Here is an 18877-nt window from a genome sequence, read left to right as displayed (position 1 = left end):
ATTCTACATCCGTGTTTATTTCTGTTACCTTGTGGGTTAATGCAGTAGATGAGGTACGTCCTGGTGTTTCCTGTGAGGGCGTCTTTAAGAAGGGCAAGGAGGAGGCTGTTGTCGTCTGTAGCAGCAGGAGTTTTCATTTGGTCCAGAACCTTCAGCAGAGGGCTGACGCTAAAATATTCCACACAGATTCAAGATTTGAACAAATATCTCCAGAAAGTTCTGTTCTTTTAGGAAAGTTTCTGTGCAAATGTCATAAACAGTTAATGTCCTCTGTAGAAAGCTCTTTCATCAACCTCAGTTTGGAGAAACACAGACTAGTTCTGATCAGAGAGGTGCTAACGGCCAGTCAGGATGAGCCCAGTCGCAGAATAGCTATGATGGCTCCTTAAAACCACTTTAGTCAAAACCGTTTCATAAACCTTCACATAGGTTTTGCACCACATGGTTAAATATTATGATGTTTCTACATGATCTAGAACAGTGTTGGGAGTAACGCGGTACAAAGGTAATTAATTACTGTAATGCATTGCTTTTTGCTGTAATGTGGTAATGTAAGGCATTACAGGGAAAGAAAATGGTAATATTTACTTGGTACAATTGTCAGTAACGCGGTAATTACAACACATTTTTAAACCCAGAATCAAGACGTGTTCCTTAAAAATTAAAATAGTGGGAAACCCAAAAAAAGATCCAGTATCTGCATATATTACGTCATTTATGGACTCAGCTTTGCGGGCAGAGAGGACGCCGCGGTAACGGCTCAGCTGCGTCCTGCACGCGGCCGCTGCAACATTCACAAAATCGCTCCACTAAAACAAAATAATTCACTTGCGATCGTTCATATCAGAGCATATTCTCTGGTATTTTGTGCTTTTCGGACGTGCTTTGCCTCAGCTGAGTTCATAATCTGTGCCCCGATGATTTCAACTCATTGCTGCTGGACCGCCGCGCATGTGAAGATTCCTTTGGCAGATAGTTAGAAAGTAGGAAGTCTAGGAAACAGTTTTTTCTGGAAGACGGAGAAAACATGAAGCATGCAGGAAGGTTAGAGAGAGAAAGGGCATGAAATTATTCAAATAAAATCAAGAAAAAAAGAAGTATGTAGATTTATCCCCAATACACATTTTTACCAGTGAAAAGCAATAATATATAAGCATTTAATATTTATACATGTGACAGAATCAGATTACACCAGAAGTCAGTCCCACATCCAGGGCCGTATCAAGGCATTTGGGGACCAAGGCAAATATAGGCTTGGAGCCCCCACCACCTCACTCCCTGCTCAGTTAATATAAGATGGCAGCGAGAGTACAGATTGTTGTTGCTTTTATTTAATAAACAATCCTTCTAAAGATCTGTTTTTAACAGCAATCCTAGCTCAGACACCACATCACCTTCCACCGGATGTGTCATGAGTTCACCGGGCATCAGATTACCAAACTCATACTGAAGTTGTTTTGTTGAAAGTAACTTAGAGTAATGCAAAAGTAGTGTAATGCCTTACATTTTAAAATCAGTAATACTGTAATGCAATGAAGTACTTTAAAATGAGGGTAACAAGTAATAAATAATGTATTACAGTTTTGAAGTAACTTGCCCAACACTGATCTAGAAGTGCCACAGCAAACTAGCTCCACTGCTAATTCCTGCTGCAAGTAAAATTTTATACAATCACCATGTTTAAAACAGCATAATGATTCTTAGATCAACATTTTACTGAACAACTATGACATCTCTGGGAGTGTTTTTAGGTCAGCTTCCCGTGAGTAATTGTTTCAACAGATCAGCAACATCACTGATTATGTGCTATAAAATGTCACACACACCATTCCTAATCAAGTACGGAGGGTTTTTAAGTTGCAGGATGAGGTTAAAATCTGAAACATGGTGTAAATGACTTTTGTTTGGGTTCGTGTGACTTTCTGACCCTCGGAGGTCCGTCCTGCTGGCTCCTCCTGCCAGGCTGAACAGCTGCAGTGTGCTGCAGCAGACATCCGACTCCACCTGCTCTGGATGGAGTTTCCACTCATGGACCACTGAGAGCAGGGAGCTACATCTGAGGATAAAAACATCCTAAGCAGCCAATCAGAGTGCAGTCTGACTCCGCACTTTCAACAGATTACATAACCTACCGACTGGAGATGAAGCCAGCGTTGGTCTTCATCATCTCCCTGCATGTTTCATACACACTAAAAGCTTCTTCTGCTGAGCACACACACACCTCGCTTAAACCGCCAACAACACTGAGGGGGGAAACACAGAAAAATGTGACAATTCATTGTTGCCATGACGACAGTGCAGTTGAATAATATGTTGTGTGTTTTGCCAGTATTTCAAGGCTCGGGTGTGCACCAATCATTGCAGACTTTACTCTGATCTGAGCACTATAAAATGTTTTAGGGGATGTCATCTTGGTCACTGACCTCTGGGGGACTCTCACAAGAGAGTTCTGTTCTTTTCTCCTGTTTTGGGGCCACAGATGAAATGTGCTGCAGCTTGTCAGCATGAAGGGTGTCAAGCCCGAGCCCTGATCCCTTCTTTCCACCATCCATGAAAGCAATAACGTAATAGCTGTGTTTTACCTGCAAGCTCATTCCCAACCAGGAGCAATTCTGCAGCAAAAGTGTTCCACACAACTGATCCCGTGACGTCACAAAATCACGGGAGAATTGCAACACCACAAATTTTAGAACTCCACACACAATAACAAGCAAGGAGAAAGACAGCTGGATGTATCAAAAAAGTTCTATGGTTTATTTTATACTCTGCATCAGCTACGGGGGTTTTAACAGAAAATTCTCTACGTTTACCTGCATGTGACTTTTATTTTGAAAGTTTCCAGATGTTTTACCCTGCTTTTGTGTTTGACTTCCTGTCCGGCATGATCTAAACCACAGAGTTTGACGTGTTTGGGAATTTGTGCTACTTATGAAAGGGGGAACTAGAGAGTTTTGGCTTGCTTTTAGCACCCCCTAGTGTCCATTTGTAGAACTGAATCTCCTCGCTGTGCGTTTGTCTTAATCTGATTAAAGGCACAGTCTGCAAGATTTAAATGTAGAATAACTTTTTTAACTGTTTTATTTTGACCATCTGACCCAATTTTATTAAAAAAAAGTAAATAATCTTTAATATTTCAATTTTCTCCTAAGTCCCTCCCCTGCCCTGTAGAGCTCAGCCAATATTTCTGCAAGCCTAACGCGTTGACCAATAGCGCTGCGTTTCCACCAGGGGGCAGCTGTCAATCATCAAGCACGAGCATTAGATCTCAGATCTGAAATGTCTCCCAGCCTTCCTAACAGGAAGGACTGTTCAACAGTCCTCCTAGTGTCCCTTTGAACCAACGTCACCTAATCACGTGGATCCACCATGCTGGACCTATGTGCTGGACAGCAAAAGCATGTAAACAGTAAGCGACACGATTTCTAAACAACGGGAAAAGTAGAGCCTGAAATTGTTTTTGCGATCAAAACAAAAACAAAACTCCTCCAGCATTCCTTCAGCTAGTTCATGCCCAGTTTTGTTATCAGAAGTAGCGCATCTAGCGGGGGCTCATAGAGAGCGGTATGTTAACTAGCTTACCAACGTTAGCTTACGTTCTCTCTGCAGCTGTTCACCGATGTAAACATGTTGCTCTCACACCGGAATGAGAAGATCTCTGAACGCTGACGCTCATATAAATAAATAATGTAATTTTAACACACGTAATCATACATCGGAGGTTTAATATTGTTAATAATTATCTCGCATTACTCTACAGTGGACGGCGCGCATCCTCCATGGTGAAATACCCATCCATCAGGATTATCAATAACTTGTATAAACACATCACATTTATCCCTGTCCCTGTCTTCCTCGTGAAATAAATGAACATTAATCTTACCCGGTAAAAACATGTTCGCTTCAAATCTGAGGGCTGCTAGTCCGCTTGATTGATCGCTGGAATTCATCTCCGTCCTCAGTCTCCATCAAAGTTATTAAAAAACAAAACGAGTTGAGTTTACATCCTTGTCTGTTAGCGCAGCCAACCACGCAGCAAGCTAAAACCATTTTACTGTGAAATCAACTAAATAAATGTGATAAAAGGCTTGTTGTGACTAGCTTCACTGGAGTTTCAACGGGTGTAAACGGTCTTTTTGCCGTCCATCATGGCGAAGGCGGCGGTCACACGAGTGGCGTGACGTCACGTGCAAAGGGTCAATAGGAGTGAGTGATCACTAAATTAAACAAATCAGCTGTTTCATGATCTAAAACATGCAGGAAACCTCCTAGAGGCAGACTGCAGCGCCAGGTATGTCAGCTCAAAAGTCCCAACAGAGCAGCCGCCAGGCTGAAGCTGCAAGTGGAATATTCTGGCCACAGGGGGCGATAGCGACTGGGTGGCCTTTCGTTAACCCTGTAAAGGGCCATTTTAGCACCTACTGGCTCAAGAAAATGATTTAAAAACATGAAAAAGTTACAAAGTATCCCTTTATGGAGACACACCTCCCAAGAGCAGGATGTGTCACAAGCTGCAAATTCTCTTTGTTGAGGCTCAGGAGATCCACGGCACTCCCATCTGGGTAAAACTGTCACAAGAACAAAACCCTGTGTCAGATTAGGTCGAGCATTAGGGTGTGCTAATATTCATTAAGAGACAAACCTGAAGAAAAGACACAGAGGTGAAGACCTCTGCAGCAGCTCGTGATGAAATGCAACTAAACAGGTTTGTTAGGACCTAAAACAGTCAGAACTTTAGAAAAAATCACTAAAACATCAAATCTCTTCATGCTTGGTGTAGCTTGATCTTGGGGTCCACCTTTCTGACGATCCTTTGGTCGGTCAGGGCTCTGACGGTCTCTGTGGACGCGCCACACATCAGCAACGCTCCATTACAGCTGCTGAATGTGGACTGAGGGAGAGTCTGCAGCAGCTCGGAGTGAAGACTCTAAACATTTAAGATCGGTTATTTAGTTTACCTTGTAAATCAGGATTAGAGTCAGCTGTGTTTTACCTCCATGTGGTCAGCTCCCACAACCTGGTCAAATATGAAGGACTTAGAATCCTAAAAGAAAAAACATATTTAATCTGCAGAAGCTTCCAGGGAGAAGATGGCCTGACTCTGTGACCTCTTGCCTCATTGGTTGTCGATCTGTAGTCAATTCGACGTCCTTCTGCGTCGACAACACAGTCTGCATTTTCTGCTCACAACATAAACCCCTTTTTTAATTTGCTCAGAACAGAAAAAGTAGAGTTCTGCGGGTTCTTTACCTGAGTTTGTCACCAGTACAACTCCCACTCTCACCGGCTCAGGTACCTGTCAGGGAGGAAGATCATCAGGAAGTCCTCTTCATGTCTTTAATCAACATCTAACTACATATTTTAGCCCTGTGGGTGCATACTTACAGGTACACCAGAGTCCATCCTGTTCTTCTGAAGTGTGCCTCCACTCCCTGAGTTGGATTTTATTACGACAGGCTGAATTATTAATGAGACAGAATCCACTTTCTCTCAGAGCAAACAGCTAAAGGTGGAGGAAAAAGGTCACAACTGGGCTCTTTGACTTAGAAAAACAAATACATCGACTTTATTTAATTAGTTAAAGGGTTATTAAACAGAGGACACCTGACTGAGAAATGGAGATAGATGAAATGTACGTGTTTGTTTTAATAAATATACTGATAAAAACAACCAGCCTATAAAGGAACAAAACATTTTTACAAGAAAATAATTCTTATAATTAGTAAAATGTTGAAAAATTTAACAGTATTTAACAAGGAAAAGTAGAGAAATAAAAGAAATAAAAATAATCATAAACAAGAGGGAGGTAATCAGGGGCGGTCCTAGGGTGTGTCCAGGGTGGGCCAGTGCCACCCTAACAGCAAGCTTGGACCCCCCTTTGGCCCTCCTGCTGAGGGATCTTAGTGATGATTTAGCTTAATGAAAATGTGAAACCAAAGAATTTAAAAGCATTTATCTGAATTTGAAGAGATGTGTAGACAAAGTGAAATAAGTAACCTAGATCACACATTTTTACAAAACAGCTATTTGTTTAACCCTCTGGAGGCAGACGTTGCAGATTAGCAATGTTGAAGCCTACCTACCTGGTTACTCCACGTACGTACTTCATGAGCATATTTAACTCAGAAGTTCCCCTGAAGGACTTAGTTGTTCATCCTTTTATCAAAACTTATTTTGAGCCTGAGAGGGTTAAAATGACTGAAAACCTGTTGTATCTCATATGACTCTAACTAAACTGCTGTTACTATATTGTTGTAATTACCCAATAAAATTTGAAATACTTAAATGATAAATGACCCACACCCACTGCCAGCCTGAAGAGGGGAAAAAGCAGCCAGGATCACCCAGCTCTGGTGATTGACTGGACACCGCCCCTCCTCCTCTCTTCCAGGCTGCTGGGGATCATAGCTGAGCTGCATCCTCCTGATGAGCCACACCTAGGATAAAAAGGCTGAGCCTTCAGCAGTCTGGGAGGCAGCAGTGCAGGGGTTCTGCTGTCCTCCAGGCCTCATTTTGTTTTCAACCCCTTTGAGTTGAAGAGTTTTTACTTTGGTAGTTTTAACTCTGAGTGATCCACATGGATCTTTTGTGCATGTCACCTAGTGTTGACTGTGTTCGTTGGTTTTTAAGGTTAACTTTGTTTGTTGCAATTTTATTGACTTCGTTTTTATAACACCTTCGGCTCCGGTAAAACTTTTAACATAAGTTTTAACCAGGTGTTTTATGTCAATTAATTGTTTTAGAGCTTTTATCAACTTTGTGGATTTAGAAACACCTTCTGTTTTGGTGAAACTTTTAATAAGTTTTAACCAGGTGTTTTTAATGTTGGTAACTGCTCTTTTAATGTTAAACTTTGAGAGTATTTTTGTTTAGCATTATCTTAATAATGCTCGCTATCTGTTTGCTTGTGTTTTAATACCTTTTTGTACAAATAAACCCATTTTAAACTCCTCCGCCAGTTCTTATGTTACCCCCATCCTTCACATTTTACCATCTCACGCCGGGGACGTAACACACACACTGATGGTGATGAGCTACGATGTAGCCACAGCTGCCCTGGGGCGCACTGACAGAGGCGAGGCTGCCGAGCGCAGGCGCCACCGGTCCCTCCGACCACCACCGGCAGGCAAGGTGGGTTAAGTGTCTTGCCCAAGGACACAACAGCAGAATTCTCTGTCCAGAGCCGGGATCGAAACGGCAACCTTCCGATTACTGGACAACCCGCTCAACCTGTTGAGCTACTGTTGCCCAAAGATAATTAAATGTTCAAAATGAGGAAACACCATGAAATAATTAAAAGCAGGATATTTAAAGGGACATTGGGCACAATAATAAATACCCATTAGAGAAGTTTTCATGAATGTGTCTCATGCACATCAGAAATCTCTGGGTTTGTGCACATCCACTTTATTATGAGCACCAGATTATTACTGGTGTGCACAAGAGGCACTTTCTCCAATTATTTTCTTTTAAACTACAGGGCACGTTGCAAATACTACCTGTGAAAATGTGTCATACAAATATGAAGCAAGGTTGTCAATTAGGGTCGGAAATGTAAAGAAGATGTTTCTGTGATGGAAGTAGTGAACCCAGTGCAGTGGGTGAGTGAATAGTGTGAAAACAGCCTCAGGCTCCTATAGAGGAGGAGAGTTAATATCCTGAAAACACAACAAACTCAGGGGCAACAAGGGAAATTCTTCCTCTTGTTAAACTTCACATTTCAAATGTAATTCTAAAACTTTTCTGGTGCACACCTGATAAAACTGCCACGAGAAACTTTCTCCTGTCTCCTATTTTATTTGTCTCCAGTGTCCCCATTGGGGCTCCACAGATAGCGGTAGTCTTGTCTCGTTCCTTTCTAGCATTAGTCATCCTGTGTGCCCACTGTTCCTTCACTTTCCTTCTTCTGCATGAAACTAAATATTCCTTCAGCCATTAGAACAGGAACAGTTCCCGCACAGAAATGCGTGCTGCAAACATCAACAAACCCAACTTCTGTCAAACTTCAGGTACCGTGTCCCTCTGAGCCCCCTCGACAGAGACGGCTGCATGTTCTCAGCTGCTGCACTTCTGCTCAGACATTTTCTGGCATCTCAGAAAGACCATATGTGCTGCTGAGAAGCATGACGGTCTCACACTAATCAGCACAGAAAACATCCGAGCTGCTCCACGCTGCTTAGGGCTCTGTTACCACAACACAAGGCCACTTTGTAGAATATGTTACACACAAATACACACACACACACACACACACACACACACACACACACACACACACACACACACACACACACACACGCATGCATGCGCACACGCAAGAGCCACTCTGGATTTCATTAAGACTCGAATATAAAGCTGCAACTAACTTTAACAGAACACCATTATCATTTAAATGAATGGGCTCTAATGGGCTAAAGGGTCACATGGGTCAAAGACCACCTAAAGGTAACATCTGATGTTAGCATCCACAGCAACCAGATGTTGAAAAAGGTCCTTTATTTGATCACCAGTGTATGATCAAGGAACGCCATCAGATTTTTAACTGTGTTGTTGAGCTTTAAATCAGACTATTAGAAACAAACCCGACAACTCATCGAGTCAATTTCCAGAAACGAACGATTCTCTTTAGCAAAGTAACTGGAAGATTCTAGCCTCAACTCCCAGATCTACTGGTTCATAAAACAGGAAACGAGTTTCTACGTTATGCTAGAAAATTCTGCAAAGTTGATGGTACAGGATAACAAGTGACATATTTGCAATTTAAAGAAAAAGCTGCTTAATACTCCAGCAAATCAAAACAGATCACAGTGGTTCATTTGCTTCATCACCAATATAAAATTGTAGTGCCATCTAGCACAGCATTGAAATTAAACCAGTTTAAACTCCTGTGACCTGACTTTGTGTTCTAAAACTAAAATAAAAATAGACAAATTTACTAAAAACTAAAGAAAATTAATTAAAAAAAGAAAATTTAAGTTAATATCAAGTGTCTGATTAGTAAACAGATCAAAGAGAATAAAATATAGTGCAAGAAGCCAATGTGTTCATGTGCACATCTCAGGTAAAATCCTCTAAATGCCATTGTTTCTTTAATTTGAGCACACCTCAGTAAATAAATAACTGAAAGCAGAAACCACGAGTGAGTGATTGTTGCATCTAAGCAGCTTTGACTTTATTCAGATGTTCGATCAACAGAATGAACATAAAACAGCCAAGTGATTTAACAGTGCCTCGTTGAAGAGAAAGAGTCCCCTTACCCTGAGGGCCCACAGACCGCACAGCCAACACGTCTCCATTAAAGTCATTCCCTGTGAGGTCTGTGGATCATCAGAGCTACAAGGGACTTCTGCAACGAGCACGGACCGTTTTCTGAGGCACTAAACCGCCTGGATCTCTTGGTCGTGTTGGATCCATGCAGAAATCTAAACTCCACTCTAGATGGGGGTAGAGCAGGATTTTGGGGGTAGAGCAGGATTTGGGCAAACCCACCATTTAAACTCTCATCGGCAACAAACAACAAAACAGTTTATTCTACTAAAGTTATTTAAATGAAAATAACCCAAAACAAAAAGATGTTGAAGGCATGCGTGTAACAATTTTCTTCTGATTGGAGCTCGAGCAGCTTAAAGATAACATAAAAATGATTACATGTGAGAGCAGCAGAAATACAAATCATGACTGTTACAGTTCATGGATCAGCGTCAATTTCACGCCTGCAGAAAAAGAAACACCATGTTCTGTGCTTTGCTTCCTTTGCTTTACTCATCTGAAAGAAGAAAAGAAACAACGAATCACAACCGACATCTTTGCAAATGTAATTAAAACCCTTTTTTCAGAAGCGCTCACCGTCCAAGCTGATGGTCCGCTGCATCGGCATGGGTGAAACTCTGTAGCGAGGAATAAATGCACCTGAAAAAAATAAACAGAAATGCATCAGTTTGGCTCATCCTTCAGAATAAAAGCCCTCTGTAATGTCTGTGGTGTCTACCTCTGCGACAATCTGGGTGGCCGCGCATTTCGGTGCCCTGGATGGGGTTTCCAGCCTCATCCACACACCAGCAGAAGCCGGTGGCATGCCAGCACTGCATGGGCTTGTAGTGGCCCTGCTCGTCACACTGGGGCTTGTAGCTACCAATCTTGCGGGTTTCAGATAATGCATCCATCTGGCATTGGGTCTTGATCACCGAGGCTGTGGAACATTAGGAAGGTGCAGATTATTTACTGCAAACTGAGCTTGTTTTACACTGATGGAAACATAAAAATCAAATATCAGTCTGTGCATGAATGCAGATGATGCATCAGACTCATCATCGTCAGGTAGGGAAATGATGGAGTAATAGTGTTTTATGAGCATTATTGCAAGATGATCATGTGACTGTTACTGCACAGGACAATAACCCAAGAATTATTCTATAATTGAATAACATTTCAACAAGACAAGATGACCTAATGATGTTTATACAACAAGTGACCTTCTACAGTTAGCAGGCGTTGCTAACGTTAGTAGCTGCGGTTCTGTCTCTGAGCCACGGCTAGGGAACCCTGGCCTGGAGAGCCACTATCCAGCATGCTTTAGAGATTTCCCTGCTTGATTCACCTCTGCAGCAGCACATCAGGCTCTGCAGAAGCCCGTTAATCACCTGCTGATTAAGATCAGGTGTTTTGAAGCAGGGAAACCTCTAAAACATGCTGGACAGTGGCTCTCCAGGATCAGGGTTCCCTACCCCTGTTCTAAACAGTCATCACAGATATTCTTACATGATTGTTGACAAAACTTACAGAAAAGTTCATCTCTAGAATCACAAAAATCTCTGGTTTAATGTTTTGACCTTAACTTAGCATTTAGCTTAGCAAATTTTTAATTTGAGGGGTTATTTTATGTTCCAGTGAGCCTTTCACCATAGCTGCTAGACCGGGTTTAGCTTTTCCTGTGTGTGTGTGTGTGTGTGTGGAGAACGGCCGACAACCCCGCATGAGCAGGTAATGGTTACGGGAGCCTGCAGCAGCCAAAATGCACCAGAAACTACCATGTTTCTGTCCCTACTTACTGGTATGAGCAGATGCTATGCTCTGCACTGCATGACCAACTGAGTGAAATCCACTAAGAGATTTGTTTGTGTCATGAAATTAGCATATTATGATTTATGTTTACCAAGCAAGGAAAATACTATTTTATCATAAATATGATGCAGCCCGCCTCTAGTTGCTTCATATGAAACTTTACATAAACTTTTTTTTTCATAAATAAAAGCACCTGTGTGACTTTTTAGATGTAGTTTTGACTCTTTTACTGTTTTTTGTTGTTGATTATTTACGGAAGAAATCAGCAGAAACATTTTTAGACTAAAGCTCTGATCCTCATTATCCAACCCTGGTTGTGGCTGATCCTCAGGCACTTCCACATTTTAGCTCAGTCAGCTCTAACTTTAGTTCCTTACAAGACATCTTCTCCTCGGACAGGCCCTGCTTTTCAAAGTAAAATAAAATGTCATGTTTACATATGTAATTAAATGTATTTACCAAGTCCTTCATTTTACTGTCAAACTGAAATAGGGAGCCTAAGTCTCCTCCATTTCTGGTCGGCTCATGGGTCCTCGGAAGAACTGCCCTAGCGTAGCTGCTACTTACCACATGGCCATATTAATGGTGGTTCTTTCCTCTTGAAGGAAGGATTTTAAGTTTGCTGAACGTACAGCCATTTTCCCTGTTTTCCTCCGTGTCTGGCTTGATGACGTCCTTTTCGTGAAGCTCATTTATAGTCCTGGACTTATTTTCACACAAAACCTAAAATAACGTTTATCCCCATTGAAAAGAAGCACATTCTTTGTATTAAAATGCATCTTTAAAATTTACGGACATCATATGTGAAATCCACGGCGCATAACAAGCAGGGTGCATTGTGGTGCGGTTGTTAGCACTGTTGCCTCGCAGCACGAAGGTTGCAGGTTCGAAACTCGGCTGCGGCCTTTCTGCATGGAGTTGCGTGTTCTCCCCATGCATGCGTGGGTTTCCTCCGGGTACTCCGATTTCCCCTACAGATCACAACATGCCCTATAGGTTATAAATTGTAAGTTGCTTTGGATAAAAGCGTCTGCTAAATAAATAAACATAATTAGAAAATAGCATTTTTAGCCCCATTTACTTGCATTCATTTTGTTATTCTTCCGGGGACCCATGGTCTGGAAGTAGATGGGCGTGACTTAGGCTCCCTATTAGAAATTTGTAGCAATTCTTCAACAACAAAAAAAAAAAAAAAAAAAAACTAAAATACCCTGCAGACTGAGGCCTAAAGCTACTGGTACATAGAAGGATTTGTTGAGGACCATTGTTACAGCTCAGACTGACTTTCTTATTGCTCTTACTGTGTTTTGCTGAGTTAATACGCTGTAGCGTTCCTCTAGAATAAGAATGACTCTAAACTTAATCAAGTCTCAGATTTTCCTTAAATGAAGATTTTCTGATTTTGACTCATATCCATGCCTGATTTCGCGATGTGTTTAGTTAACAAGAACATGTGAAGGCAAAAACAAAAGTACTAAATATAAAGAGCTGCAGTAACCTGACTGGGGGGTGGGGGGTACTGGGTTCTTCTGGGCCATCTGGAAAATCAGCCAAAAGCGCATCCAGGACTCAAAGTTCTGCAGGGAGCAACACAAACTGGATCAATTTGTTTGATTCCTTCACAGCTTTAGTCCCCTTGGTTTCCACCTGAGCTGAGTCCTCACCTGCCACTCGCTCTCATTGATCCTCTTCTTCATGCTCTGCAGGTTGGCCACAAACGTCTCATTGAACTGGGGCAGACTCATGTCCTGCTCACAACCAGCGAAGGCTCAGTGACACACACACACACAATCAACCCACAGCAAGAGCAGGACGAGGACACAACTCACGGTACCTTCATGAGGTCCATTAGCTGCTTCTCCACACTGACAACAGCGATGTCCTGCAGTTTCTGACAACAACAGAGCAGTCCGATTATTTCAGGCTTACACGTGAACAACCGTAGAATATGGTGAGGCGTGAGCGTGGATTTACAGAGAGGGGAATCTGTTTGGCGTCCTCCTCTGAGAAGTCTTTCATCAGGGGCAGACTGCTCATGGGGATGGCCATCCTCACAGGGGACACGACTGCACCATAGCAAAGAAAATTCACTTTTCACCAGAAAAGGAAGATGTGCTTGTGCAAACCTCAAATATCTGAGGTGGGAGATTTTTCCTCCTCCACTAGTCAATAAGAGACCTCACTTCTTTGTCTATTTTTAAAAAGACACTCACTTCCTGTTCCTGTTGAGAGTCATTTTATTTACCCTGAGATGAGCGTGTTATCTGTTTGCCCATCTTCTCTGAGCTCTTCTGCAAGGAATGGATCTGCTGCTTCTGACTGAACACCATGTAGGCTGTGAAGACCTGGCTGGCCAGAAGCAGGCAGGCCAGCGTGGTCAAGCCTGCGATCTTCAAGGCCCGGCTGTTGGAGCCGCTGCAACAAGGAGACAGGGTTTAGTACGGTAACTAGAACCAGCCTGGGGTTTAGTACGGTAACTAGAACCAGCCTGGGGTTTAGTACGGTAACTAGAACCAGCCTGGGGTTTAGTACGGTAACTAGAAATAGTCTGGGGTTTAGTACGGTAACTAGAACCAGCCTGGGGTTTAGTACGGTAACTAGAACCAGTCTGGGGTTTAGTACGGTAACTAGAACCAGTCTGGGGTTTAGTACGGTAACTAGAACCAGTCTGGGGTTTAGTACGGTAACTAGAACCAGCCTGGGGTTTAGTACGGTAACTAGAACCAGCCTGGATGAGGGGAAAACACACATCATGATGACACATTTTAAAAAGGCCACAGTGAGAATCCAGCCTCCTACTTACTGAACCTAACTGATCTGAGGGGATTTTTCAAACGGGGAGTTTTAAAACCCCGATTCAGGACAGTCCAGTGATTTTCATAAACCTGCTTCACCTGAAATTAGCTAGAATAACCTCAGACGTCTCATCTGTTGTCCCTTCCACTGTTCTGGTGGAGCGGCTGTTAAGAGCTTTACTAACTTACAACTACTTTTATAAAAAATATGTATCTATATAAAACTATTCCTGAGGTGTTTGATTTAATAGTGAAACAATATTATTTGATATTATTAAGCTACATTCTTTAACATTATGATCTGTAACTTATGCAACTGTCACATTTTTAAAATAAATAAACATAAAAAAAATAATTGAATACATTTAAAAAAGAAAAACTTAAGTTTTTTTCTTGGTGTGGATTTTATAAAGATTTAAATAAATAGTTTTTATTTAAATTAATAATGTATTTTACTAATAAAATATAGAAAATGCTCTAAAGGGGTGTAAATGTGGAATCATTTTCATGATAACTAAGGGTAGTACTGTAACCACAGAAAGACCCAGCTTTTGATTTTTATCAAGGTAAAGGAACATCACGCAGAAATCTCAGGAATTGAGACAATTACTCCTAAAATCTCAGAATATGATTCTTTATAAAGATGGCACTTCCTGCCCCTCCTGTTACTTCCGCTGCTACAGTATTCAATAGTCATTCAGTTCAAATAGTAAGAAATTTAAAATCCCTAAAGTGTTTTAACTTATACTTTACTTCGTTCTTTTAAAAACTTGAGAACATATTTCTGCTGTTTTAACAAAACATTAAAAGTTAAAGTTTAAATAACAGAATGACCAAATGTGTCATTTTTACTTCGACTGGCTAATGCTGATTTTTGACCAAAGTTCAGAAACTGTAAATAATACACTTGAAGACATTATTTAAAGTAATAATTACAAAAAGGAGCCATTATCCTGATGCAACAGCCAATCGCAGGCGACCGTCACTAGTTACTAGGCAGATTCCATCTATTGGTGACCCGCAGAAGTTAACTTTATTATGAGGAGCAGCTTGTTTTCAGATTTATAAAATATTATAAGTGATTCCATCATACCAAAGCAATTTATTTTATTATGATCAATAAACTGTTTTGATCATAGAAACAAAAACTTTTATTATATTATGACGTCACTATCTGCTAGGCAGAAGTTGCAGAGAGAAATTAGGAGTCTGGTATGGTTGTGTGTGTTACAAACTCGCCTCAGTTACATATTGATGTAAATTAGTTTGAAAATTTAAAATAATTAAATTTGCTCATACTCAGAAATCCTAACGCAGGTCATTTTACAAATGAAGAGAACACATTGCTGCTGTAAATCTGTTGTTTTCAAGTTTTTATTCTGATTTACTGAAAAATTCTCATCACACATGCACTAATCATTAATTCTTCCAGCTGTTATAAAGCACCTGCTGTTGTGGATAAAAGCATGAAAGTTTCCTCTCACCCTCTTGGTGCTACTGGAGTGATGAGAGCCTCCTCACTGCCGGCCAGGCTTCCTCTGGCCAGGGCAGCATCGTTCTGAGAGTCGGCCATCCCTGCTGGATCTTCCTCTGAGCTTCAACAGCAACAAACTGATGATGGACTCAGCTGCTCTAAATGTATAACACCTTCTGAATGAGGAAGAGAGTGTACCTCATCCAGTCAAAAAAACCTCTGTGTCGGACGGATCTGAGCTCTGATTGGTCAGATTTAACATCATCACCTGTTGATAGAGGCAGACTTCAGACCAAAGGCCTGGAGTTTACTATTGTTGTGCTTGAGTGAGAAATGTTTTATTGTTTGTGGTTATTGCAGGAAATATATTACTCATTTAAATAAATTAGGTTTAGGAAACAATAAACTCTAAAATTAAAGTTATTATTGGATCGTAAAACAGGAAGAAAGAGAACCATAATGCTGTGTGAATAAAGCATGATGACATTGAGGTGGTGGGTACCTTTAAGTACCAGGGTGTTCACCTCAACAGCAAATGGAACTAATCCAACAACACAGGTGCTCTTTATAAGAAGGGCAAACACCGCCTCCACCGCCTGAGGAGGCTGAGGTCCTTCAGAGTTAATTCCCATCTGCTAAAATCCGTTTATCACTCTATGGTTGGCTCTGTTATCCACTCTTTAGGGGTGCAGGCAGCTCTGACCGAGACAGGAAGGGCGTGGACGAGCTAGTTAAAAAGCCAGCTCAGTTCTGGGCTTCCACCTTCAGTTGAGGAGATGTGTGAAAAGAGGATGGTGGCGAAGATGGCTTCCATCTTTTAAAAAAAAACTCCCACCCACTACATTCCACTGTGGAGAACATGGACAGCTCCTTCAGAGGCTGACTGAGACATCCCAGATGCTACCGTAGGTCACCCTCAGTTTAACTAGTACTGGCATTATATTATCCTGTTACACAATAACATCAATGCAATATGCAGTATGTGTTTAATATTTGGATGCACATTTGTACTTCTGTGTCCTTTATGCTGTTTCTTTTTGAAACGCGATGTTTATTTTTATTCACTTGCTGATGGTTGATAGCGGGCCTTTGTGTTTTTACCTGGAGAGTAGTTATGAGCCTGGATAGAAACATTAATTTCCTGGATTTTTCACTAGTCAGGAACAAGCAGAAGTGACTAAAATCTTACGATTAACACACAAATTGTGCAGATTTGCATGAGAAAATGAAAAGATTTTTTAAATGACAAATAAGGAATCACTTGATGCTTATTAATGGTACCAAAGCCCATGCATCTTTATTTTGGGTTTCTGTCTCTTTCACACACTTGGAAGAATCCACGGTGTGCAGCTTTATTGTGACTTTTTGTCAGTGAGTTGAACGGTTCAGACAAAAATCACGATGAATCTTAGTTTCCACACTCGGGGAAAGCGAGTGAGAAAATCAAGCCCTCTTTGGAGCTTGAGAAGCGAGGAGAATCTGCGGTTCTGAGTTTAAACGGGTGAGACGATTGGACTTTTGATGTATTCAGATGTGTTTGAGTTTTTACACATCAGTCTACAGCACAATGATCTGTGTGATGGTGTGACCCTGTGAATGTGAGCAAGCACTTCTTACTCTGTATTTGGAATATTTAGTTTAGTTCATTTAATAAAACGTTGGCATTTTTCCTCTTTCGGTGTCTCTCAAAAACTTAAGGACAGATGGTTTTTTCTCAGCTCCCTCCAGGGTGTCCCCCCCAAACTCACAAACTTCCACTTCAGCCATTTTCTTCAAAACTGTCCATCTGATTGGATTTGAGTTAACCATGACATCCCTTAAGATAACACCTGTATTGATGGAGACGTAGCCAGCGGGGTACAGCATGCATAATAACTGAAACGTACAAACAAAAACATCACTAAATTCTCAAAGTAAAGGCATTCTGAGTAACGGATCATGGCTTCTTAAAATAAATTTAAACGGGTTTAATAACAGAATTTATGATTCTCTGCTAAACTGTTAAACTTAAATTCGGTCATGGAAACAAAGTTTTAATGATTTGTCCGGATTAAACCAGGAAGGGAGACGATAAGGCACTTCTGACATTTTCAGTTCAGGTTATTTTCAAGATTCAACATTGATTTACTGTAATTTCACAAAGTATTTGCAGAAATACACAGGCTGAAATGAAATGCAGTTTGTCACTAGCCTCTCCAGTACAATACTTGGTACAAAACAATTACTATAGATATAAACTATAACATATAGTTTTATTATATATAATATTTATGTATAATAAACTATAGATAACAGGAAGCCTGACATAATCACACACATTAGCCGCAGGCAGCTCACATAGAAATCATTGGGTCAAATAATGTGTGTATTCGATGCGCGTGTGTGTGTGTGTGAGAAGGGAGGGTTGGTTTGGAGAACATCACAGCTGGTGTGGATGGGGAAGGGGGCACAGTCCATTTCTCAGTCTCACAGTTAAAATAATCCATTTAGCATCCTGGTTGTTCTGCAAGTGATGCTCCTGTACCTTTTGCCAGATAGGAGGGAGAACAGTCCATGAGAGGGGTCGAGGGGGTCCCTTTCAGGAGGAGTAACAGATTTTAAACTTTATTTCAGGTGAAATGTCTACTTTACATTTCCGTCACTAATAAGCACCAGTGTCTGGTTACCATGGTGATCTTAATGAGCTACTGGCAGAAGCTTTAACATGTTTTCTGATCACGGTTCTCCACTTTTACATTGCAATCATTAACTCTAGACCGTTACAAAACTGATAACATTTTGAGCTTAATTCTGCTTTGGCACCCTTCAGAAATTTCAAGTAAAACCTCATTTTTTTTTAAAAGAGCAAATCACCCCCAAATCAACTTTATTTAGCTGATAAACTACATAAATGAGTGTCTAATTGTGCTGTTGCGCCCTCTTCAATGACCCAATTGAGCATCTCTTGGGAGACCTAAAGATGGCTGTCCACCAACGTTCCCCATCCAACTGGACAGCTCTGGAGAGGACCTGCAAGCAGGAATGGCTTAAGATCCCCAAATCCAGGTGTAAGAAACTTGTTGCATCTTTACCAAGAAGACTCACGGCCATGTTAGCTCAAAAGGGTGTTCTACTAAATACTGAGGACCATGTGATATTTCAGTTCTTTTTTTAACAACTCTGCAGAAAATGCAGATTTTCCTCTGCCAGTGTACTGGTGTACATTAATGAGGAAACAATGTTTTAATTGATTTTAGCAAATGGCTGCAACATAACAGAGTGAAAAATTGACGGGTGCCTGAATAACCTCCGTACCCACTGTAGCCGGTGCGGTTGCTTTTACATGTCAATATATATATTAGCAGTATTAATACCAGACATCGATATCAACCCAAACTTTATACGAGTGCATCCCTAGCATGATAATTTCTAGTTGAGTGAAGCCTAATTAGGTTAGAAAACAACAACCAAACCAGATCAAAATGCATAAACACTTGAAAATACGTAAGAATCAAGAGACCAAACTACTGAAAAATACAGTGGTGTTTTATTTGCAAATTAAAAAGCACCG

At 41.0% G+C, this 18877-nt stretch overlaps 2 protein-coding genes across 8 annotated transcripts in view; both read right to left on the bottom strand.

Moving 5' to 3' along the window:
• Positions 1–5037, bottom strand: part of golga6l9 (golgin A6 family like 9) — an 11313-nt gene extending 6276 nt beyond the window's left edge. For all 7 annotated transcript variants that reach the window (XR_011520828.1, XM_054739008.2, XM_070552123.1 and 4 more), the window contains exons 1-7: positions 4991–5037; positions 4796–4924; positions 4640–4714; positions 4483–4565; positions 2133–2243; positions 1928–2056; positions 29–168 (exon numbers count right to left, since the gene is read on the bottom strand). Coding sequence is in view for 6 of the 7 variants with exons in the window: in XM_054739008.2 (XP_054594983.2) it covers positions 29–168; positions 1928–2056; positions 2133–2243; positions 4483–4565; positions 4640–4714; positions 4796–4924; positions 4991–4996 (673 nt within the window). In the remaining variant the exon portion in view is untranslated. The remainder of the gene's footprint in view (positions 1–28; positions 169–1927; positions 2057–2132; positions 2244–4482; positions 4566–4639; positions 4715–4795; positions 4925–4990) is intronic.
• Positions 5038–9137: 4100 nt separating this feature from the next.
• On the bottom strand, positions 9138–15506 carry cd74a (CD74 molecule, major histocompatibility complex, class II invariant chain a). The gene is made up of 9 exons (XM_015944432.3): positions 15338–15506; positions 13304–13473; positions 13033–13124; positions 12893–12949; positions 12723–12806; positions 12557–12635; positions 9986–10186; positions 9844–9906; positions 9138–9763 (listed from the first exon to the last, which is right to left on the bottom strand). The coding sequence occupies exons 1-9, from the start codon at positions 15424–15426 to the stop codon at positions 9756–9758; spliced, it is 843 nt and encodes a 280-aa protein (XP_015799918.3). The 5' UTR covers positions 15427–15506; the 3' UTR covers positions 9138–9755.
• Between the last annotated feature and the right edge of the window lie 3371 nt (positions 15507–18877).

The sequence above is a fragment of the Nothobranchius furzeri genome, chromosome 1 (genome assembly GCF_043380555.1).
Source record: "Nothobranchius furzeri strain GRZ-AD chromosome 1, NfurGRZ-RIMD1, whole genome shotgun sequence".
Classification (NCBI taxonomy): Eukaryota; Metazoa; Chordata; class Actinopteri; order Cyprinodontiformes; family Nothobranchiidae; genus Nothobranchius; species Nothobranchius furzeri.
The sequence above is the reverse complement of the archived record's forward strand: the minus strand, read 5'-3'. Positions and strand labels throughout refer to the sequence as shown.